Here is a 25,957-nt window from a genome sequence, read left to right on the forward strand (position 1 = left end):
GCGATTTGGCTGAGAATTGCTGTCGCGTGACTCTAAAGGTGTTTTCCAACTAAACGCATTTCTCAGTTATCAATCATACACAGGAGAGGTGATAAAGGTATGATGGCTGGGGTCTGACCACTGGGACCCCCACCAATCTCAAGAACTCGTCCCAAAGTCACCTATGTCAGTGGAGAGGTACTGCAAATGCTTGCCCACTGCTCTTCACTTCTATGTGACTGCGAGAATGGCGGTCATGAATGTGCAGCACGGCAGGGTACTTTCCAACCACTGTTCTTGGAATCTGTGGGGTCCTACTGGTCAGACCCTCTATGTAGGGAATTTGTTCAGTGGTAAAACCTCTTTAGTCCAATGTGCATTGGGCTGCTTAAAAAGGTTTTCCGGGAATGGAAAAATTAACTACAGGAGGTGTCATAAATTTTTAAATACTTTTCATGTTCAAATCACACTCATGTTCAGGTAAAATGAGCTAAATTGGATACTACATTGTTACACTGACAGACACCTGTCTTAGAATATTAATAGGACCGGTGTTTGTGAGCATGTGCGGTAGAAAGCTCAGCCGCTCGGACCTGGAGATACCTAAAGCATGTCATATCATTCAGAAAGACAGGGTGGGCAGCAGTATGAGCAGCCTCTTCTTCAGCACTAGAGATGGCCGAACCCGAACAGTTAAGTTCCGGATTCGTACCGAACACCTACTGTTCGGGCACGGAAGCCAAACACGGACTTCACCTGTAAGTCCGTGTTACTGTTCGGCCCCCTGAACACCTGGTGTTTCTCGTGCTGTCATGCATCACAGCGTGAGAAACGCCGGCAGCTCTGATCGGCGGTAAAATTAATATTATCAGAGAGCTGCGGCTCCCTCGCTGTCATATGACAGCATGACCCATGACCTCCGGTCACTGGCGTCGGCTGATGGGACCACTACTCCCATCAGCCTACGCCTGCTGCCACTAATAACAACGAGAGCAGGTCGCGGATGATGGGAGTATTCATCAGCCACCTCCTGCTCTCTAAATAAATAATAAAATTAAAAAAAGACAAAGACAAAACTGATTTCAACCCTTAGATATCAGCATCAGTAAGGCTGGTTATAAAGAATAGAGGGGTTTCCACATCATTTTAAAAAAAAATTATTTAAATAATTAAAAAAAAAAACGGCATGTGGTTTCCCCCCATTTTTGACAACCAGCCAAGCTATGCAAACATCTGGTGACTGGTAAGGGGCTATGGATCTTGGCCCCCCCAGCCTAAAAATTAGAAGTCTGCAGCCGCCTCAGAAAAAACTAATCTATTAGAGGAACCAGTGCTGTCGCTTTACCCAGTTTTTCCCACTTGCCCTGTGGCGGTGGCAAGTGGGGTTCATATTTGTGGGGCTGATGTCACTTTTGTATTGTCTGGTGACATCCAGCCCACAGCATAGTAATGGAGAAGCGTCTATAAGATACCTATCCATTACTAATCCTATAGTTATATGGTAAATAAAGACACAGCCAGAATAACCCCTTAGCGACCGCCGATACGCCTTTTAACGGCGGCCGCTAAGGGTACTTAAACCACAGCGCCGTTAATTAACGGCGCTGTGGAAAAAGTAAATAGCGCCCCCGAAGTCGGATTTTCTCCGGGGTCTCGGCTGCCGGGGGTAGCCGAGACCCCAGAGAACATGATTCGGGTTTTTTTTTACTGAACCCGCTTTTGCGATCGCCGGTAATTAACCGTTTACCGGCGATCGCAAAAAAAAAACAAAAACGCGATTTCTTTTTAAAGGGAACCTGTCACCCCCGTTTTTTGAGATTGAGCTATAAATACTGTTAAATAGGGCCTGCGCTGTGCGTTACTATAGTGTATGTAGTGTACCCTGATTCCCCATGTATGCTGAGAAATACATTACCAAAGTCGCCGTTTTCGCCTGTCAATCAGGCTGGTCTGGTCAGGTGGGCGTGTTCACAGCGCTCTTTTCTTCCCCAGCTTTCCGTTGGTGGCGCAGTGGTGTGCGCATGTCCAGAGTTCCGACTTCCCTGCGCCCATGTGAAGACACAGCGCGCGATCTGCGCTGTAATCCCTTGCATCGGTGGGGGCGGCCATCTTCCTGGGGCCGCGCGTGCGCAGATGGAGTGCTCTGCTGCACGGGGCTTCAGGAAAATGGCCGCGGGATGCCGCGCGTGCGCATTAGAGATCGCGGCGGCCATTTTCCCAAAGCCGAGATGCAAACTCGGCTTTGGGAAAATGGCCGCCGCGATCTCTAATGCGCACGCGCGGCATCCCGCGGCCATTTTCCTGAAGCCCCGTGCAGCAGAGCACTCCATCTGCGCACGCGCGGCCCCAGGAAGATGGCCGCCCCCACCGATGCAAGGGATTACAGCGCAGATCGCGCGCTGTGTCTTCACGTGGACGCAGGGAAGTCGGAACTCTGGACATGCGCACACCACTACGCCACCAACGGAAAGCTGGGGAAGAAAAGAGCGCTGTGAACACGCCCACCTGACCAGACCAGCCTGATTGACAGGCGAAAACGGCGACTTTGGTAAGTTATTTCTCAGCATACATGGGGAATCAGGGTACACAACATACACTATAGTAATGCACAGCGCAGGCCCTATTTAACAGTATTTATAGCTCAATCTCAAAAAACGGGGTGACAGGTTCCCTTTAATTTCTCTGTCCTCCGATGTGATCGCACATCAGAGGACAGAGAAAAGGGGTCCCCGATCGCCCCCCGATACTCACCTGTCTCCCCCGGTGCTCCTCGTGGCTCCCGATGGGCGCCGCCATCTTCAAAATGGCGGGCGCATGCGCAGTGCGCCGGCCGGCCCCGGGAGAATCTTACCGGGGGTAGCCGAGACCCCAAAGAGCATGATCGGGGTCGGTTTTACCGACCCCTGTTTTGCGATCGCCGGTAATTAACTGTTTACCGGCGACCGCAAAAAAAAAAAAAAAAAAAGCAAAGTGTAATTCTCTGTCCTCTGATGTGATCGCACATCATAGGACAGAGAAATAGGGGGATTCGGGGACCCTATTATACTTACCGGTGTCCCTGGGTCCTCCTGCTGCTCCTCCTGGCCGCCGGCATCTTCTGGGGAAAAGAAAATGGCGGGCGCATGCGCAGTGCGCCCGCCATCTGTCTCCATCTGCCAGCCGGCAGGAGAAGAGCAGTTGGGGCTAAAATTATGGTTAGGGCTAAATTTAGGGTTAGGGTTGGGGCTAAATTTAGGGTTAGGGATGGCGCTAAATTTAGGGTTAGGCTTCTTTCACACTTACGTCGGTACGGGGCCGTCGCAATGCATCGGCCCACATACCGACGCACGTTGTGAAAATTGTGCACAACGTGGGCAGCGGATGTAGTTTTTCAACACATCCGCTGCCCAATCTATGTCCTGGGGAGGAGGGGGCGGAGTTACGGCCACGCATGCGCGGTCAGAAATGGCGGATGCGACGTACAAAAAAACGTTACATTGAACTTTTTTTGTGCTGACGGTCCGCTAAAACACTGATCCAGTGCACGACGGACGCGACGTGTGGCCATCCGTCACGATCCGTCGGCAATACAAGTCTATGGGCAAAAAACGCATCCTGCGGGCACATTTGCAGGATCCGTTTCTTCTCCAAAACGACGGATTGCGACGGATGCCAAACGACGCAAGTGTGAAAGTAGCCTTAGGGCTAGGGTTAGGGTTGGGGCTAAAGTTAGGGCTAGGGTTGGGGCTAAGGTTAGGGTTAGAGTTGGGATTAGGGTTAGGGTTTGGATTAGGGTTGGCATTAGGGTTAGGTTTGGGATTAGGGTTAAGGTTAGGGTTGTGATTAGGGGTGTATTAGGATTAGGGTTAGGTTTGAGGTTAGGGTTGAGATTAGGATTAGGGGTGTGTTGGATTTAGGGTTTTGATTAGGGTTATGGTTAGGGTTGACATTAGGGTTGTTTTGGGGTAAGGGTTGTTATTATCATTAGGGTTAGTGATTAGGATTATGGATCAGGTTGGGATTAGGGTTAGGGGTGTGTTGGGGTTAGGGTTGGAGCTAGAATTGGGGGGTTCCCACTGTTTAGGTACATCAGGGGGTCTCCAAACACGACAGCCAATTTTGCGCTCAAAAAGTCAAATGGTGCTCCCTCCCTTCTGAGCTCTGCCGTGCGCCCAAACAGTGGGTTACCCCAACATATGGGGCATCAGCGTACTCGGGATAAATTGGACAACAACTTCTGGGGTCAAATTTCTCCTGTTACCCTTGTGAAAATAAAAACTTGGGGGCTACAAAATATTTTTTGTGGAAAAAAAAAATATTTTTTATTTTTATGACTCTGCATTATAAACTTCTGTGAAGCACTTGGGCATTCAAAGTTCTCACCACACATCTAGATAAGTTCCTTGGGGGGTCTAGTTTCCAAAATGGGGTCACTTGTGGAGGGTTTCTACTGGTTAGGTACATCAGGGGCTCTTCAAACGCAACATAACGCCCGCAGACCATTCTATCAAAGTCTGCATTCCAAAACGGCGCTCCTTCCTTCCGAGCTCTGCCTTGCGCCCAAACAGTGGTTTACCCCCACATATGGGGTACCAGCATACTCAGGACAAATTGGACAACAACTTTTGGGGTCCAATTTCTCTTGTTACCCTTGCGAAAATAAAAACTTGGGGGCTACAATATCTTTTTTGTGGAAAAAAAAAATATTTTTTATTTTCACGACTCTGCATTCTAAACTTCTGTGAAGCACTTGGGCATTCAAAGTTCTCACCACACATCTAGATAAGTTCCATGGGGGGTCTAGTTTCCAAAATGGGGTCACTTGTGGGGGATTTCTACTGTTTAGGCACATCAGGGGCTCTCCAAACGCGACATGGCGTCCGATCTCAATACCAGACAATTCTACATTGAATAAGTAAAACGGCACTCCTTCCCTTCCAAGCTCTGCGGTGCGCCCAAACAGTGGTTTACTCTCACATATGGGGTATCGACGTATTCAGGAGAAATCGCACAACAACTTTTGTGGTCTAATTTCTCCTGTTACCCTTGTAAAAATAAGAATTTGTGGGCGAAAAGATAATTTTTGTGTAAACAAAAGCGATTTTTTATTTTCACGGCTCTACGTTATAAACTTCCGTGAAGCACTTGGGGGTTCAAAGTGCTCACCACACATCTAGATAAGTTCCTTAAGGGGTCTGGTTTCTAAAATGGTGTCACTTGTGGGGGGTTTCCACTGTTCAGGTACATCAGGGGCTCTCCAAACGTGACATGGCGTCCGATCTCCATTCCAGCCAATTCTTCATTGAAAAAGTCAAACGGCGCTCCTTCACTTCCAAGTTCTGCGGTGCGCCCAAAAAGTGGTTTACCCCCACATATGGGGTATTGGCGTATTCAGGAGAAATTGCATAACAAAATCTATTGTTACATTTCTGTTTTTACACATGTCAAAATAAAAAAAATGGTTCTGAATTAAAATGTTAGCAAAAAAAAGTTAAATGTTCATTTTTTCCTTCCACATTGTTTCAGTTCCTATGAAGCACGTAAAGGGTTAATAAACTTCTTGAATGTGGTTTTGAGAACCTTGAGGGGTGTAGTTTTTAGAATGTGTCACACTTCGTTATTTTCTATCATATAGACCCCTCAAAATGACTTCAAATGTGATGTGGTCCCTAAAAAAAAATGGTGTTGTAAAAATGAGAAATTGCTGGTCAACTTTTAACCCTTATAACTCCCTAACAAAAAAAAATTTTGTTTCCAAAATTGTGCTGATGTAAAGTAGACATGTGGAAAATGTTATTTATTAACTATTTTTCGTGACATATCTCTCTGATTTAAGGGCATAAAAATACAAAGTTTGAAAATTGCAAAATTTTAAAAATTTTCGCCATATTTCCGTTTTTTTCATAAATAATCGCAAGTAATATCGAAGAAATGTTACCACTAACATGAAGTACAATATGTCACGAAAAAACAATGTCAGAATCAGCGGGATCCGTTGAAGCGTTCCAGAGTTATAACCTCATTAAGTGACAGTGGTCAGAATTGTAAAAATTGGCTCGGTCATTAAGTACCAAATTGGCTCTGTCACTAAGGGGTTAAAGTCCTGTGTTTGAAATAAAACCAAAACACACATTTTTTCTGTCATATTTATAAATGTAAAACACATTTATACTCACCTTATGCCCATTTCACTAATGACATGGTCTCCTATAAAAAAAAAAAGCTAAAATAAAAAGCAACCATATCACTCACCTGTCCATCATTCCGTCCCACTCCAGAATTCCATGTCTGGGATTAACAGTTTTCAACATGAACAGTAATGAGATGCGATCGTCCAGGCTGAGAACCACTGAGGAATGAGCTGCTGCAAATGCAGCCCCAGTGACTAGCGGTGACATCATTGAGGCTGCGTTACCAACTGGGCCAATGAACTGCGGTGGCCTCTAGCACATTGAGAAAAAGTTGGACCACAGATTTCTGACCCAGCGGTAATGATTTTACTGCGGATCAGAGGCACTTTTTTCTGTATATGACAGCTTGGCAAACACTGGATGGTCTGCCCCCCATCAAGAGAGTGGGGTCCGGGTTTGGGTAGTGTTTTGGTAGTCGAACCAAACTTTGTTTTAACTGTTTAGCTGAACCCGAACATCTAGGGGTTCGCCCATCACTACTCGGCACCCCTGGTGTCTCCAGTATTAGATTAGATAGACATGGTGGACAGCAGTATGAGCAGTTTCTTCTTACCTTTGGCACCCCTGATATCATCAGTATTAGATCAGATAAACAGGATGGACAGCAGTGTGAGCAACCTCTTCTTAGTCTAGCAATCCTATCATCTCCTATATTCTGTCAGATGTATAGGAGAGAGAGCGATGTGAGCAGCTTCTTCTGACCTCAGCACCTCTGGTGTTTCAAGTATTAGATCAGATAGACATGGTGAACAGCAGTGTGAACAGCCTCATCTTACCTCCACACTCCTGGTATCTCCAACATTAGATCTGAAAGACATTGTGGAGAGCAGTATGAGCAACATCTTCTTACCTCAGCACTCCTGGTGTCCAGTGTTATAACAGATATAAAAGAAAGACAGCAGTGTGAGCAGTCTCTTCTGACCTTAGCAACCATGTTATCTCCAGTGTTAGATTAGATTGACAGGGTGGACAGCAGTGTGAGCAGCCTCTTCTTACCTCAGTACCTCTGTTATCTCCAACATTAGATCAGATATACAGAGTGGACAGCAGTGTGGGCAGTGTTATGAAAGGTAATTCAGTACCACAATGGACATAGAGGTCAGCGCACATACAGTGACCTGGCAATAACACAAAAAACAAGAACGAGCTCTGAGACGTGGGAACTCTGTTGACCGCAATCCCTAATCCTCTCCAACCACACTAAAGGCAGCCGTGGATTGCGCCTAACGCTCCCTATGCAACTCGGCATGGCCTGAGAAACTAGCTAACCTGAAGATAGAAAATAAGCCTACCTTGCCTCAGAGAAATACCCCAAAGGAAAAGGCAGCCCCCACATATAATGACTGTGAGTTAAGATGAAAAGACAAACGTAGAGATGAAATAGATTTAGCAAAGGGAGGCCCAACTTTCTGAACAGAGCGAGGATAGGAAAGGTAACTTTGCGGTCAACACAAAACCCTACAAAAACCACGCAAAGGGGGCAAAAAGACCCTCCGTACCGAACTAACGGCACGGAGGTACACCCTCTGCGTCCCAGAGCTTCCAGCAAGCAGAAAAAAACAAATTGACAAGCTGGACAGAAAAAAACAGCAAACAAATAGCAAAGAGGAACTTAGCTATGCAGAGCAGCAGGCCACAGGAACGATCCAGGAGGAAACAGGTCCAATACTAGAACATTGACTGGAGGCCAGGATCAAAGCACTAGGTGGAGTTAAATAGAGCAGCACCTAACGACTTCACCACACCACCTGAGGAAGGAAACTCAGAAGCCGCAGTACCACTTTCCTCCACCAACGGAAGCTCACAGAGAGAACCAGCCGAAGTACCACTTGTGACCACAGGAGGGAGCTCTGCCACAGAATTCACAACAGGGCAGCCTCTTCCCTCAGCATCCCTGGTGTCTCCAGTACTAGATCAGATATACAGGGTGGACAGCACTGTGAGCAGCGTCTTCTTACCTCAGTACCTCTGTTATCTCCAACATTAGATCAGATATACAGAGTGGACAGCAGTGTGAGCAGCTTCTTACCTCAGCATCCCTGGTGTCTCCAGTACTAGATCAGATACACAGGGTGGACAGCAGTGTTGGCAGCCTCTTACCTCAGCATCCCTGGTGTCTCCAGTATTCCATCAGATATACAAGGTGGACAGCAGTGTTGGCAGCCTCTTACCTCAGCATCCCTGGTGTCTCCAGTATCCCATCAGATATACAGGGTGGACAGCAGTGTTGGCAGCCTCTTACCTCAGCATCCCTGGTGTCTCCAGTACTAGATCAGATATACAGGGTGGACAGCAGTGTTGGCAGCCTCTTACCTCAGCATCCCTGGTGTCTCCAGTACTAGACCAGATATACAGGGTGGACAGCAGTGTGGGCAGCCTCTTACCTCAGCATCCCTGGTGTCTCCAGTATTCCATCAGATATACAGGGTGGACAGCAGTGTGGGCAGCCTCTTACCTCAGCATCCCTGGTGTCTCCAGTATTCCATCAGATATACAGGGTGGACAGCAGTGTGAGCAGCCTCTTACCTCAGCATCCCTGGTGTCTCCAGTATTCCATCAGATATACAGGGTGGACAGCAGTGTGGGCAGCCTCTTACCTCAGCATCCCTGGTGTCTCCAGTATTCCATCAGATATACAGGGTGGACAGCAGTGTGGGCAGCCTCTTACCTCAGCATCCCTGGTGTCTCCAGCTTTCCATCAGATATACAGGGTGTACAGCAGTGTGGGCAGCCTCTTACCTCAGCATCCCTGGTGTCTCCAGTATTCCATCAGATATACCGGGTGGACAGCAGTGTGAGCAGCCTCTTCTTACCTCAGTCCCTCTGTTATCTCCAGTATTCCATCAGATATACAGGGTGGACAGCAGTGTGGGCAGCCTCTTACCTCAGCATCCCTGGTGTCTCCAGTATTCCATCAGATATACAGGGTGGACAGCAGTGTGGGCAGCATCTTACCTCAGCATCCCTGGTGTCTCCAGTATTCCATCAGATATACAGGGTGGACAGCAGTGTGGGCAGCCTCTTACCTCAGCATCCCTGGTGTCTCCAGTATTCCATCAGATATACAGGGTGGACAGCAGTGTGGGCAGCCTCTTACCTCAGCATCTCTGGTGTCTCCAGTATTCCATCAGATATACAGGGTGGACAGCAGTGTGGGCAGCCTCTTACCTCAGCATCCCTGGTGTCTCCAGTATTCCATCAGATATACAGGGTGGACAGCAGTGTGAGCAGCCTCTTACCTCAGCATCCCTGGTGTCTCCAGTATTCCATCAGATATACAGGGTGGACAACAGTGTGGGCAGCCTCTTACCTCAGCATCCCTGGTGTCTCCAGTATTCCATCAGATATACAGGGTGGACAGCAGTGTGGGCAGCCTCTTACCTCAGCATCCCTGGTGTCTCCAGTATTCCATCAGATATACAGGGTAGACAGCAGTGTGGGCAGCCTCTTATCTCAGCATCCCTGGTGTCTCCAGTATTCCATCAGATATACAGGGTGGACAGCAGTGTGAGCAGCCTCTTCTTACCTCAGTCCCTCTGTTATCTCCAGTTTTCCATCAGATATACAGGGTGGACAGCAGTGTGGGCAGCCTCTTACCTCAGCATCCCTGGTGTCTCCAGTATTCCATCAGATATACAGGGTGGACAGCAGTGTGGGCAGCATCAGAAATCACCAACCACACAACTGAAGAACCGATATCAAATCTTTGTAGAGGATGAAGATGGCACACCTAAGAATGAAGCAATACCAGCAAGCAAAAAAGAAAAGGGCACACAGCAACAAGTGACAGCAAAAAGTACAGCCAAGAAGCAACGAAGAGTGGTGGTGGTGGGAGACTCACTACTGAGAGGCACAGAAGCAGCCATCTGCAGACCGGACATAACTGCAAGAGAAGTATGCTGCCTTCCAGGTGCGATGATCAAGGATGTGACCGATAGGATACCAAAGCTCTTCAGCTCCAAGGACGTCCACCCATTTCTTCTGATACATGTTGGCACCAATGACACGGCAAGGAAGGACCTACCGACAATCTGCAAGGACTTTGAAGAGTTGGGGAAGAAAGTAAAGGAACTGGATGCACAGGTAGTTTTTTCTTCTATCCTTCCAGTAGATGGGCATGGCACCAGGAGATGGAACAGGATCCTTGATGCAAACAACTGGCTAAGACGATGGTGCAGACAACAAGGATTTGGATTCCTGGACCACGGTGTGAATTACTGGTATGATGGACTCCTCGCCAGAGACGGACTACACCTCAACAAACCTGGGAAACACACATTCGCCAGAAGACTCGCTACACTCATCAGGAGGGCGTTAAACTAGAAGAAGAGGGGACGGGAAGAAAAACATTAGACTCGAACAAAGACGACCCAGGAAAACATACTCAGAAGGGAGGTAAGAACATTTCTAAAACAATCCACAGTGAGGAGATTGGAACAAAACAAAATCCTCTAAACTGCATGCTCGCAAACGCCAGAAGCCTTACAAACAAGATGGAAGAACTAGAAGCAGAAATATCTACAGGTAACTTTGACATAGTGGGAATAACCGAGACATGGTTAGATGAAAGCTATGACTGGGCAGTTAACTTACAGGGTTACAGTCTGTTTAGAAAGGATCGTAAAAATCGGAGAGGAGGAGGGGTTTGTCTCTATGTAAAGTCTTGTCTAAAGTCCACTTTAAGGGAGGATATTAGCGAAGGGAATGAGGATGTCGAGTCCATATGGGTTGAAATTCATGGAGGGAAAAATGGTAACAAAATTCTCATTGGGGTCTGTTACAAACCCCCAAATATAACAGAAAGCATGGAAAGTCTACTTCTAAAGCAGATAGATGAAGCTGCAACCCATAATGAGGTCCTGGTTATGGGGGACTTTAACTACCCGGATATTAACTGGGAAACAGAAACCTGTGAAACCCATAAAGGCAACAGGTTTCTGCTAATAACCAAGAAAAATTATCTTTCACAATTGGTGCAGAATCCAACCAGAGGAGCAGCACTTTTAGACCTAATACTATCTAATAGACCTGACAGAATAACAAATCTGCAGGTGGTTGGGCATTTAGGAAATAGCGACCACAATATTGTGCAGTTTCACCTGTCTTTCACTAGGGGGACTTGTCAGGGAGTCACAAAAACATTGAACTTTAGGAAGGCAAAGTTTGAACAGCTTAGAGATGCCCTTAATCTGGTAGACTGGGACAATATCCTCAGAAATGAGAATACAGATAATAAATGGGAAATGTTTAAGAACATCCTAAATAGGCAGTGTAAGCGGTTTATACCTTGTGGGAATAAAAGGACTAGAAATAGGAAAAACCCAATGTGGCTAAACAAAGAAGTAAGACAGGCAATTAACAGTAAAAAGAAAGCATTTGCACTACTAAAGCAGGATGGCACCATTGAAGCTCTAAAAAACTATAGGGAGAAAAATACTTTATCTAAAAAACTAATTAAAGCTGCCAAAAAGGAAACAGAGAAGCACATTGCTAAGGAGAGTAAAACTAATCCCAAACTGTTCTTCAACTATATCAATAGTAAAAGAATAAAAACTGAAAATGTAGGCCCCTTAAAAAATAGTGAGGAAAGAATGGTTGTAGATGACGAGGAAAAAGCTAACATATTAAACACCTTCTTCTCCACGGTATTCACGGTGGAAAATGAAATGCTAGGTGAAATCCCAAGAAACAATGAAAACCCTATATTAAGGGTCACCAATCTAACCCAAGAAGAGGTGCGAAACCGGCTAAATAAGATTAAAATAGATAAATCTCCGGGTCCGGATGGCATACACCCACGAGTACTAAGAGAACTAAGTAATGTAATAGATAAACCATTATTTCTTATTTTTAGGGACTCTATAGCGACAGGGTCTGTTCCGCAGGACTGGCGCATAGCAAATGTGGTGCCAATATTCAAAAAGGGCTCTAAAAGTGAACCTGGAAATTATAGGCCAGTAAGTCTAACCTCTATTGTTGGTAAAATATTTGAAGGGTTTCTGAGGGATGTTATTCTGGATTATCTCAATGAGAATAACTGTTTAACTCCATATCAGCATGGGTTTATGAGAAATCGCTCCTGTCAAACCAATCTAATCAGTTTTTATGAAGAGGTAAGCTATAGACTGGACCACGGTGAGTCATTGGACGTGGTATATCTCGATTTTTCCAAAGCGTTTGATACCGTGCCGCACAAGAGGTTGGTACACAAAATGAGAATGCTTGGTCTGGGGGAAAATGTGTGTAAATGGGTTAGTAACTGGCTTAGTGATAGAAAGCAGAGGGTGGTTATAAATGGTATAGTCTCTAACTGGGTCGCTGTGACCAGTGGGGTACCGCAGGGGTCAGTATTGGGACCTGTTCTCTTCAACATATTCATTAATGATCTGGTAGAAGGTTTACACAGTAAAATATCGATATTTGCAGATGATACAAAACTATGTAAAGCAGTTAATACAAGAGAAGATAGTATTCTGCTACAGATGGATCTGGATAAGTTGGAAACTTGGGCTGAAAGGTGGCAGATGAGGTTTAACAATGATAAATGTAAGGTTATACACATGGGAAGAGGGAATCAATATCACCATTACACACTGAACGGGAAACCACTGGGTAAATCTGACAGGGAGAAGGACTTGGGGATCCTAGTTAATGATAAACTTACCTGGAGCAGCCAGTGCCAGGCAGCAGCTGCCAAGGCAAACAGGATCATGGGGTGCATTAAAAGAGGTCTGGATACACATGATGAGAGCATTATACTGCCTCTGTACAAATCCCTAGTTAGACCGCACATGGAGTACTGTGTCCAGTTTTGGGCACCGGTGCTCAGGAAGGATATAATGGAACTAGAGAGAGTACAAAGGAGGGCAACAAAATTAATAAAGGGGATGGGAGAACTACAATACCCAGATAGATTAGCGAAATTAGGATTATTTAGTCTAGAAAAAAGACGACTGAGGGGCGATCTAATAACCATGTATAAGTATATAAGGGGACAATACAAATATCTCGCTGAGGATCTGTTTATACCAAGGAAGGTGACGGGCACAAGGGGGCATTCTTTGCGTCTGGAGGAGAGAAGGTTTTACCACCTACATAGAAGAGGATTCTTTACTGTTAGGGCAGTGAGAATCTGGAATTGCTTGCCTGAGGAGGTGGTGATGGCGAACTCAGTCGAGGGGTTCAAGAGAGGCCTGGATGTCTTCCTGGAGCAGAACAATATTGTATCATACAATTATTAGGTTCTGTAGAAGGACGTAGATCTGGGGATTTATTATGATGGAATATAGGCTGAACTGGATGGACAAATGTCTTTTTTCGGCCTTACTAACTATGTTATGTTACTATGTTATGTTATGTTACCTCAGCATCCCTGGTGACTCCAGTATTCCATCAGATATACAGGGTGGACAGCAGTGTGGGCAGCCTCTTACCTCAGCATCCCTGGTGTCTCCAGTATTCCATCAGATATACAGGGTGGACAGCAGTGTGAGCAGCCTCTTACCTCAGCATCCCTGGTGTCTCCAGTATTCCATCAGATATACAGGGTGGACAGCAGTGTGAGCAGCCTCTTACCTCAGCATCCCTGGTGTCTCCAGTATTCCATCAGATATACAGGGTGGACAGCAGTGTGAGCAGCCTCTTCTTACCTCAGTCCCTCTGTTATCTCCAGTATTCCATCAGATATACAGGGTGGACAGCAGTGTGGGCAGCCTCTTACCTCAGCATCCCTGGTGTCTCCAGTATTCCATCAGATATACAGGGTGGACAGCAGTGTGGGCAGCATCTTACCTCAGCATCCCTGGTGTCTCCAGTATTCCATCAGATATACAGGGTGGACAGCAGTGTGGGCAGCCTCTTACCTCAGCATCCCTGGTGTCTCCACTATTCCATCAGATACACAGGGTAGACAGCAGTGTGAGCAGCCTCTTACCTCAGCATCCCTGGTGTCTCCAGTACTAGATCAGATACACAGGGTGGACAGCAGTGTTGGCAGCCTCTTACCTCAGCATCCCTGGTGTCTCCAGTATTCCATCAGATATACAAGGTGGACAGCAGTGTTGGCAGCCTCTTACCTCAGCATCCCTGGTGTCTCCAGTATCCCATCAGATATACAGGGTGGACAGCAGTGTTGGCAGCCTCTTACCTCAGCATCCCTGGTGTCTCCAGTACTAGATCAGATATACAGGGTGGACAGCAGTGTTGGCAGCCTCTTACCTCAGCATCCCTGGTGTCTCCAGTACTAGACCAGATATACAGGGTGGAAGCAGTGTGGGCAGCCTCTTACCTCAGCATCCCTGGTGTCTCCAGTATTCCATCAGATATACAGGGTGGACAGCAGTGTGGGCAGCATCTTACCTCAGCATCCCTGGTGTCTCCAGTATCCCATCAGATATACAGGGTGGACAGCAGTGTGGGCAGCCTCTTACCTCAGAATCCCTGGTGTCTCCAGTATTCCATCAGATATACAGGGTGGACAGCAGTGTGGGCAGCCTCTTACCTCAGCATCCCTGGTGTCTCCAGTATTCCATCAGATATACAGGGTGGACAGCAGTGTGAGCAGCCTTTTACCTCAGCATCTCTGGTGTCTCCAGTATTCCATCAGATATACAGGGTGGACAGCAGTGTGGGCAGCCTCTTACCTCAGCATCCCTGGTGTCTCCAGTATTCCATCAGATATACAGGGTGGACAGCAGTGTGGGCAGCCTCTTACCTCAGCATCCCTGGTGTCTCCAGTATTCCATCAGATATACAGGGTGGACAGCAGTGTGGGCAGCCTCTTACCTCAGCATCCCTGGTGTCTCCAGTATTCCATCAGATATACCGGGTGGACAGCAGTGTGAGCAGCCTCTTCTTACCTCAGTCCCTCTGTTATCTCCAGTATTCCATCAGATATACAGGGTGGACAGCAGTGTGGGCAGCCTCTTACCTCAGCATCCCTGGTGTCTCCAGTATTCCATCAGATATACAGGGTGGACAGCAGTGTGGGCAGCATCTTACCTCAGCATCCCTGGTGTCTCCAGTATTCCATCAGATATACAGGGTGGACAGCAGTGTGGGCAGCCTCTTACCTCAGCATCCCTGGTGTCTCCAGTATTCCATCAGATATACAGGGTAGACAGCAGTGTGAGCAGCCTCTTCTTACCTCAGTCCCTCTGTTATCTCCAGTATTCCATCAGATATACAGGGTGGACAGCAGTGTGGGCAGCCTCTTACCTCAGCATCCCTGGTGTCTCCAGTATTCCATCAGATATACAGGGTGGACAGCAGTGTGGGCAGCATCTTACCTCAGCATCCCTGGTGTCTCCAGTATTCCATCAGATATACAGGGTGGACAGCAGTGTGGGCAGCCTCTTACCTCAGCATCCCTGGTGTCTCCACTATTCCATCAGATACACAGGGTAGACAGCAGTGTGAGCAGCCTCTTACCTCAGCATCCCTGGTGTCTCCAGTACTAGATCTGATATACAGGGTGGACAGCAGTGTGGGCAGCCTCTTACCTCAGCATCCCTGATGTCTCCAGTATCCCATCAGATATACAGGGTGGACAGCAGTGTGGGCAGCCTCTTACCTCAGCATCCCTGGTGTCTCCAGTATTCCATCAGATATACATGGTCGACAGCAGTGTGAGCAGCCTCTTACCTCAGCATCCCTGTCTCCAGTATTCCATCAGATATACAGGGTGGACAGCAGTGTGAGCAGCCTCTTACCTCAGCATCCCTGGTGTCTCCAGTATTCCATCAGATATACAGGGTGGACAGCAGTGTGGGCAGCCTCTTACCTCAGCATCCCTGGTGTCTCCAGTATTCCATCAGATATACAGGGTGGACAGCAGTGTGGGCAGCCTCTTACCTCAGCATCCCTGGTGTCTCCAGTATCCCATCAGATATACAGGGTGGACAGCAGTGTGAGCAGCCTCTTACCTCAGCATCCCTGGTGTCTCCAGTATCCCATCAGATATACAGGGTGGACAGCAGTGTGAGCAGCCTCTTCTTACCTCGGTCCCTCTGTTATCTCCAGTATTCCATCAGATATACAGGGTGGACAGCAGTGTGGGCAGCCTCTTACCTCAGCATCCCTGGTGTCTCCAGTATTCCATCAGATATACAGGGTGGACAGCAGTGTGGGCAGCATCTTACCTCAGCATCCCTGGTGTCTCCAGTATTCCATCAGATATACAGGGTGGACAGCAGTGTGGGCAGCCTCTTACCTCAGCATCCCTGGTGTCTCCAGTATTCCATCAGATATACAGGGTGGACAGCAGTGTGGGCAGCCTCTTACCTCAGCATCCCTGGTGTCTCCAGTATTCCATCAGATATACAGGGTGGACAGCAGTGTGGGCAGCCTCTTACCTCAGCATCCCTGGTGTCTCCAGTATTCCATCAGATATACAGGGTGGACAGCAGTGTGGGCAGCCTCTTACCTCAGCATCTCTGGTGTCTCCAGTATTCCATCAGATATACAGGGTGGACAGCAGTGTGAGCAGCCTCTTACCTCAGCATCCCTGGTGTCTCCAGTATCCCATCAGATATACAGGGTGGACAGCAGTGTGAGCAGCCTCTTCTTACCTCAGTCCCTCTGTTATCTCCAGTATTCCATCAGATATACAGGGTGGACAGCAGTGTGGGCAGCCTCTTACCTCAGCATCCCTGGTGTCTCCAGTATTCCATCAGATATACCGGGTGGACAGCAGTGTGAGCAGCCTCTTCTTACCTCAGTCCCTCTGTTATCTCCAGTATTCCATCAGATATACAGGGTGGACAGCAGTGTGGGCAGCCTCTTACCTCAGCATCCCTGGTGTCTCCAGTATTCCATCAGATATACAGGGTGGACAGCAGTGTGGGCAGCATCTTACCTCAGCATCCCTGGTGTCTCCAGTATTCCATCAGATATACAGGGTGGACAGCAGTGTGGGCAGCCTCTTACCTCAGCATCCCTGGTGTCTCCAGTATTCCATCAGATATACAGGGTAGACAGCAGTGTGAGCAGCCTCTTCTTACCTCAGTCCCTCTGTTATCTCCAGTATTCCATCAGATATACAGGGTGGACAGCAGTGTGGGCAGCCTCTTACCTCAGCATCCCTGGTGTCTCCAGTATTCCATCAGATATACAGGGTGGACAGCAGTGTGGGCAGCATCTTACCTCAGCATCCCTGGTGTCTCCAGTATTCCATCAGATATACAGGGTGGACAGCAGTGTGGGCAGCCTCTTACCTCAGCATCCCTGGTGTCTCCACTATTCCATCAGATACACAGGGTAGACAGCAGTGTGAGCAGCCTCTTACCTCAGCATCCCTGGTGTCTCCAGTACTAGATCTGATATACAGGGTGGACAGCAGTGTGGGCAGCCTCTTACCTCAGCATCCCTGATGTCTCCAGTATCCCATCAGATATACAGGGTGGACAGCAGTGTGGGCAGCCTCTTACCTCAGCATCCCTGGTGTCTCCAGTATTCCATCAGATATACATGGTCGACAGCAGTGTGAGCAGCCTCTTACCTCAGCATCCCTGTCTCCAGTATTCCATCAGATATACAGGGTGGACAGCAGTGTGAGCAGCCTCTTACCTCAGCATCCCTGGTGTCTCCAGTATTCCATCAGATATACAGGGTGGACAGCAGTGTGGGCAGCCTCTTACCTCAGCATCCCTGGTGTCTCCAGTATTCCATCAGATATACAGGGTGGACAGCAGTGTGGGCAGCCTCTTACCTCAGCATCCCTGGTGTCTCCAGTATCCCATCAGATATACAGGGTGGACAGCAGTGTGAGCAGCCTCTTACCTCAGCATCCCTGGTGTCTCCAGTATCCCATCAGATATACAGGGTGGACAGCAGTGTGAGCAGCCTCTTCTTACCTCGGTCCCTCTGTTATCTCCAGTATTCCATCAGATATACAGGGTGGACAGCAGTGTGGGCAGCCTCTTACCTCAGCATCCCTGGTGTCTCCAGTATTCCATCAGATATACAGGGTGGACAGCAGTGTGGGCAGCATCTTACCTCAGCATCCCTGGTGTCTCCAGTATTCCATCAGATATACAGGGTGGACAGCAGTGTGGGCAGCCTCTTACCTCAGCATCCCTGGTGTCTCCAGTATTCCATCAGATATACAGGGTGGACAGCAGTGTGGGCAGCCTCTTACCTCAGCATCCCTGGTGTCTCCAGTATTCCATCAGATATACAGGGTGGACAGCAGTGTGGGCAGCCTCTTACCTCAGCATCCCTGGTGTCTCCAGTATTCCATCAGATATACAGGGTGGACAGCAGTGTGGGCAGCCTCTTACCTCAGCATCTCTGGTGTCTCCAGTATTCCATCAGATATACAGGGTGGACAGCAGTGTGAGCAGCCTCTTACCTCAGCATCCCTGGTGTCTCCAGTATCCCATCAGATATACAGGGTGGACAGCAGTGTGAGCAGCCTCTTCTTACCTCAGTCCCTCTGTTATCTCCAGTATTCCATCAGATATACAGGGTGGACAGCAGTGTGGGCAGCCTCTTACCTCAGCATCCCTGGTGTCTCCAGTATTCCATCAGATATACAGGGTGGACAGCAGTGTGAGCAGCCTCTTACCTCAGCATCCCTGGTGTCTCCAGTATTCCATCAGATATACAGGGTGGACAGCAGTGTGAGCAGCCTCTTACCTCAGCATCCCTGGTGTCTCCAGTATTCCATCAGATATACAGGGTGGACAGCAGTGTGGGCAGCCTCTTACCTCAGCATCCCTGGTGTCTCCACTATTCCATCAGATACACAGGGTAGACAGCAGTGTGAGCAGCCTCTTACCTCAGCATCCCTGGTGTCTCCAGTACTAGATCTGATATACAGGGTGGACAGCAGTGTGGGCAGCCTCTTACCTCAGCATCCCTGGTGTCTCCAGTATCCCATCAGATATACAGGGTGGACAGCAGTGTGAGCAGCCTCTTCTTACCTCAGTCCCTCTGTTATCTCCAGTATTCCATCAGATATACAGGGTGGACAGCAGTGTGAGCAGCCTCTTACCTCAGCATCCCTGGTGTCTCCAGTACTAGATCTGATATACAGGGTGGACAGCAGTGTGGGCAGCCTCTTACCTCAGCATCCCTGGTGTCTCCAGTATTCCATCAGATATACAGGGTGGACAGCAGTGTGGGCAGCCTCTTACCTCAGCATCCCTGGTGTCTCCAGTATTCCATCAGATATACAGGGTGGACAGCAGTGTGGGCAGCCTCTTACCTCAGCATCCCTGGTGTCTCCAGTATTCCATCAGATATACAGGGTGGACAGCAGTGTGGGCAGCCTCTTACCTCAGCATCCCTGGTGTCTCCAGTATTCCATCAGATATACAGGGTGGACAGCAGTGTGGGCAGCCTCTTACCTCAGCATCCCTGGTGTCTCCAGTACTAGATCAGATATACAGGGTGGACAGCAGTGTGAGCAGCCTCTTACCTCAGCATCCCTGGTGTCTCCAGTATTCCATCAGATATACAGGGTGGACAGCAGTGTGGGCAGCCTCTTACCTCAGCATCCCTGGTGTCTCCAGTATTCCATCAGATATACAGGGTGGACAGCAGTGTGGGTAGCCTCTTACCTCAGCATCCCTGGTGTCTCCAGTACTAGATCAGATATACAGGATGGACAGCAGTGTGGGCAGCCTCTTACCTCAGCATCCCTGGTGTCTCCAGTACTAGATCAGATATACAGGGTGGACAGCAGTGTGGGCAGCATCTTACCTCAGCATCCCTGTTGTCTCCAGTACTAGAGCAGATATACAGGGTGGACAGCAGTGTGGGCAGCCTTTTACCTCAGCATCCCTGGTGTCTCCAGTATCCCATCAGATATACAGGGTGGACAGCAGTGTGGGCAGCATCTTACCTCAGCATCCCTGGTGTCTCCAGTATCCCATCAGATATACAGGGTGGACAGCAGTGTGGGCAGCATCTTACCTCAGCATCCCTGTTGTCTCCAGTACTAGAGCAGATATACAGGGTGGACAGCAGTGTGAGCAGCCTTTTACCTCAGCATCCCTGGTGTCTCCAGTACTAGACCAGATATACAGGGTGGACAGCAGTGTGAGCAGCCTTTTACCTCAGCATCCCTGGTGTCTCCAGTATCCCATCAGATATACAGGGTGGACAGCAGTGTGGGCAGCCTCTTACCTCAGCATCCCTGTTGTCTCCAGTACTAGACCAGATATACAGGGTGGACAGCAGTGTGAGCAGCCTTTTACCTCAGCATCCCTGGTGTCTCCAGTATTCCATCAGATACACAGGGTGGACAGCAGTGTGGGCAGCCTCTGCTTACATCTCAATCCTGGTATTTCTAGTACTAGATTAGAATATCCGCTGGCAGAATATGATTAGAACTACAGTCTACCTGCCGCACTCCACAGGTTGCTCCCTATACACCTGCATAGACGCCTGTCAGTTTAGTGGCGCAAGATAGGGAAAAACTGGTAATAACTTGTCTTCTTGTCACTGGCCGCTGTTTTACGTATGTTTTCTTTAAGGCACTGCAATATTTTCCAGTAAAACATATGTGTCTGCAGCAAATGAGCATTGCTCCAATTCTTGTTCCCCGGGGTTCTGGCAGCAAAAATCCAATGTCGGGTTTCCTTTAGAACTTCTCTCATTCACACTGCAGACTGAATTTGATGTTTTTCTGCTTATATATATTGCGATTTACTTTGTTTATTTCTATTTCTATATGAAGATGTTTTTGTTTATGTGGCGCAGTACTAGCACGGAGCTGAGGAGGGCAGCACAAGCATACTTTTCCTGCCAGTTTCTGGCATTAATTTTTCGATTGCTGCGTCTCTGTCCCGATTCAATATTTGTGTACCACAGATAACATTGTAAACATTGTAATATAAAGGATATTTTTTTTCTTTGTGCGCTCGTCCCAAAGACTTCACAAATAACTAATAACACTGTTTGTTCAAAAAAACATAGTAATATAGTTCAACATCCTTAACTTTATCTTCCATTCAGATCCAAGTAGTAATATATATTTATGATCAGATATTACGGTCCGTAGTGATTCTGAAGGCTCTCGCTATGTATTTTGGAGTCACCTTTTTTTTTCCCTTGGGAAAAAATAAAAAGAAATGCTTCTCTTTGCTTGATGCCTCTGCGGGGATTTGACATTGGCAGCTGAGAGGAGACATCTCACCGAGTCCATCTCTTCATTCACTCTGTGAACAAGGTTTGCTGACGTCCAGGAGACGGAACAGAGGTCATGTCTGACTGATGTCGTCTCCATTACAGATGGCTAGAATTAGACCTGTGCCGTGGGGGGATATTGCCCATGTTAAGGGACCCCTGATATAAATTGTACTAACGATTGACAACCGTAGCGCGCTGAGTGCAGATTATATTGAGCGTTAACTTTCTTGCTCTGGCTGACAAGATTCCTAGACGGTAGATCATGGCAATCAACCAGATCACGCCTTCCAAAAGTTATTTAAGGTTTAGTAGAAAAATACAATCTTTAAGGGGTTGTCCAGATTTTTCACAAAAGTCTTGTGAATCCTCACAGCATGCGAAGTGCCGGCTGCAAGACCAGGCGGTCATGTGAATGCATTCTTCCTGCCACATTCCGACTAGATTCCGTGCACATCTAGTCGGTCAATCTTGGGGTCGGTCAATCTGATGATGTGGCCCTTGGACAAAAACAGGTTATACAGTGTCTTGTGAAAGTATTCGTTCCCCCTGGAACTTATCAACCTTTTCCCACATATCATGCTTCAAACATAAAGATACCGAATGTAAATTTTTGGTGAAAAATCAACAACAAGTGGAACACATTTGTGAAGTTGAATGAAATTTATTGGTTATTTTAAATTTTTGTGGAAATTCAAAAACTGAAAAGTGGGGCGTGCAATATTATTCAGCCCCTTTACTTTCAGTGCAGCAAACTCACTCCAGAAGTTCATTGTGGATCTCTGAATGATCCAATGTTGTCCTAAATGCCTAATGATGAATATAATCCACCTGTGTGTAATCAAGTCTCCATATAAATGCACCTGCTCTGTGAAAGTCTCAGGGTTATGTTTGTAGCACAGAGAGCATCATGAAGACCAAGGAACACAACACAACAGGCCGGTCCGTGACACTGTTGTGATCACTCTGGATGAACTGCAGAGATCTACAGCTGAGGTGGGACAGTCTGTCCATAGGACAACAATCAGTCGTACACTGCACAAATCTGGCCTTTATGGAAGAGTGACAAGAAGAAAGCCATTTCTCAAAGATATCCATAAAAAGTGTCATTTAAAGTTTGCAACAAGCCACCTGGGAGACACACCAAACATGTGGAAGAAGGTGCTCTGGTCAGATGAAACCAAAATCGAACTTTTTGGCAACAATGCAAAACGATATGTTTGGTATAAAGACAACACAGCTCATCACCCTGAACACACCATCCACACTGTCAAACATGGTGGTGGCAGCATCATGGTTTGGGCCTGCTTTTCTTCAGCAGAGACAGGGAAGATGGTTAAAATTGATGGGAAGAAGGATGGAGCCAAATACAGGACCATTTTTGAAGAAAACCTGTTGGAATCTGCAAAAGACCTGAGACTGGGACGGAGATTTGTCTTCCAACAAGACAATGATCCCAAACATAAAGCAAAATCTACAATGGAATGGTTCACAAATAAATGTATCCAGGTGTTAGAATGGCCAAGTCAAAGTCCTGACCTCAATCCAATTGAGAATCTGTGGAAAGAGCTGTAAACTGCTGTTCACAAACGATCTCCATCAAACCTCACTGAGCTCGAGCTGTTTGCCAAGGAGGAATGGCCAAGAATTTCAGTCTCTCAATGTACAAAACTGATAGAGACATACCCCAAGCTGTAATCGCAGCAAAAGGTGGCGCAACAAAGTATTAAGTTAAAGGGGCCGAATAATATTGCACGCCGCACTTTTCAGTTTTTGAATGTCCACAAAAATTTTAAATAACCAATAAATTTCGTTCAACTTCACAATTGTGTTCCAGTTGTTGTTGTTGATTTTTCACCAAAAATTTACATTTAGTATCTTTATGTTTGAAGCATGATATGTGGGAAAAGGTTGTAAAGTTCCAGGGGGCCGAATACTTTTGCAAGGCACTGTTATAACCTGTTTTTGTCCATGGGCCACATCATCAGATTGACCGACCCCAAGGGCTGAGATGGTACTTAAATATTAGGCGATGTTTCCTTCTCAGATGTTTATGGCATATCTAAAATACATGCTTTAAATATTTAAAGGGAAACTGTTACTAGATTTTTGCTACCTTATATGAGCGCAGTGTAATGTAGGGGTAAAGGCCCTGATTCCAGCGATGTATTATTTACTTTACTGCAGTTTTGATTAAAAACTTTTTTCTCTGCGGCTCTCTGAATGCTGGACTCTGAGATTAGGTGGCAAAACCTGGTACAGATTCCCTTTAATAGTTGCTAGTTCCGTTGAGGACTTCCACCTATCGGAATTTTAGAGGCACGATTCTCCCACATATGCAATCCAGAAAGAAAAGAAAAATGATCAACAGAAATTGGGAATAATGCAGGCGGATCGACGCATTTGTTGGTGAACTTGCAGCCCCATCAGTATAAAGACCCAAAGTATATTTTCTAAGTAATGGGGCATCTGTCATCAGGAACGTAGAAGTGAACTTGTCTTTTATTGTCCTACCCCGTAATGTCATTAGTTTGATGACCCCATTATTTCATTTTTTCGATGGTCACATTCATTATGTATATTTTAGGGCAAATGTTCTTGAGAAGTTTCAGCTGAATTGTTCCAGTTGCTTGTATTAGTTTGCGTGGATTATGGAAAATGTAGGTTAGGCTGATGTATGCGAGATATTAAATCAGCACTGTCACTAATTATGCATATGTGAAAAGATGGAACGATCTTACAGTTATTATCTTTTTTAGGTTAGTGACATTGGAAAATTGTCCATCCATTACTCCCGAACTGCTGAGGATTTTTCACAACATGCCTGCACTCCTAGGTAGGTGATTTTTATTTTTTCTAAGTCATTTCTTCAATATAATATTTTGCCATCCTGGAGCGGTCGCAAAGCTGTAAAAAAATCTGTGACTTCGTGATACCCACACGCCTAACTGGAAAGTATTTTAGCTTTTGCTAACAAAGAACTTTTCAATTTAATGAGGAAAATGCCAAGTGTCGCACAGATATTGCTTCTTATCCAGAAAAGCTCAGGTCCTTACACTGTGAATAATGGGACCTGCAAAAGAAAAAAAAGAAAAAATGTTATGCTTTTATTTAAATCAGTTGTGTTATTCTGCGGCTTAATGATAAATAGGAAAAGTAGAAAGTCTGCTTAAGAGTGTCAAAACTAAGTAAAATAAATGTCTTAAGATATGAAAATCTATATACTTGAAGTTGTTGCTGATTTAATCCAAATGTATTTTAAAAGTAATATCAATTATAATGAGCAAAACTGAAGAAAGTGTGAACATGGATTTAAAGGGACACCTATGTAATAAAAAATTAAATACAATTACATTCTTACCCCTGAAGAAGCTAACTAATAATGTGTCATGCTCATTGGTGTATGTGACCTGCCTGCTGCTAGAGACATACAATGACATTCCTGCCCCTGAAGAAGCTAACTATTAATGTGAAACGCTCACTGGTGTATGTGATCTGCCTGCTGCTAGAGAAATACAATGGCATTCTTTCCCCTGAAGAAGCTATTAATGTGAAACGCTCATTGGTGTATATGATCTGCCTGCGGCTAGAGACATACAATGACATTCCTGTCCTTGATGAAGCTAACTTAATGTGCAACGCTTACTGGTGTATGTGATCTGCCTGCTGCTAGAGAAATACAATGGCATTCTTGCCCCTGAAGAAGCTAATTATTAAAGTGAAACACTCATTGGTGTATGTGGTCAGTCTGGTTCTAGAGAAATACAATGACATTCCTTCCCCTAAAGAAGCTAACTAATAATTTGAAACACTCATTGGTGTATGTGATCTGCCTGCTGCTAGAGACATACAATGACATTCCTTCCCCTGATGTAGCTAACTATTAATGTGAAACGCTGACTGGTGTATGTGATCTGTCTGGTGCTAGAGAAATGCAATGGCATTCTTGCCTCTGAAGAAGCTAACTATTAATGTGAAACGCTCACTAGTGTATGTGATCTGCCTGCTGCTAGAGTCATACAGTGGCATTCGTGCCCCTGAAGAAGCTAACTATTAATGTGAAACACTCATTGGTGTATGCGATCTGTCTGCTCCTAGAGAAATACAATGACATTCTTGCCCCTGAAGAAGCTAATTATTAAAGTGAAACGCTCATTGGTGTATGTGGTCAGTCTGGTTCTAGAGAAATACAATGACATTCCTTCCCCTAAAGAAGCTAACTAATAATTTGAAACACTCATTGGTGTATGTGATCTGCCTGCTGCTAGAGACATACAATGGCATTCTTGCCTCTGAAGAAGCTAACTATTAATGTGAAACGCTCACTGGTGTATGTGATCTGCCTGCTGCTAGAGACATACAATGGCATTCTTGCCCCTGATGAAGCTATTAATGTGAAACGCTCACTGGTATATGTGATCTGTCTGGTGCTAGAGGGTTCTGTAACCTGGGTAAAACAATCTTACAAGCTGTACATTGTCTTACCCTTCTGTGTATGTAACTTGGGGTGATACATTGTACTTTACTTCTCTGCACCCCTTTCTTTGGGAGCCCCCATATTTATTAGCTCTTCTGTTCCCCTCCCCAGATCCCACGCGTTGTCATCTTTGGCTAGAAATGTCTGTGCAATAATAACATGTGCTGTAATATCCTAATATGATTAAATTAATGAAGTG

General features: G+C 46.4%; 1 protein-coding gene across 3 annotated transcripts in view; it reads left to right on the forward strand.

Annotated features, from left to right (window-relative positions):
* IPO11 (importin 11) overlaps positions 1-25,957 on the forward strand; it is a 628,234-nt gene that overhangs the window by 244,458 nt on the left and 357,819 nt on the right. For all 3 annotated transcript variants that reach the window (XM_069749262.1, XM_069749270.1, XM_069749278.1), the window contains exon 22: positions 24,041-24,117. In XM_069749262.1, the coding sequence (XP_069605363.1) occupies positions 24,041-24,117 (77 nt within the window). The remainder of the gene's footprint in view (positions 1-24,040; positions 24,118-25,957) is intronic.

The sequence above is a fragment of the Ranitomeya imitator genome, chromosome 1 (genome assembly GCF_032444005.1).
Source record: "Ranitomeya imitator isolate aRanImi1 chromosome 1, aRanImi1.pri, whole genome shotgun sequence".
NCBI lineage: Eukaryota > Metazoa > Chordata > Amphibia > Anura > Dendrobatidae > Ranitomeya > Ranitomeya imitator.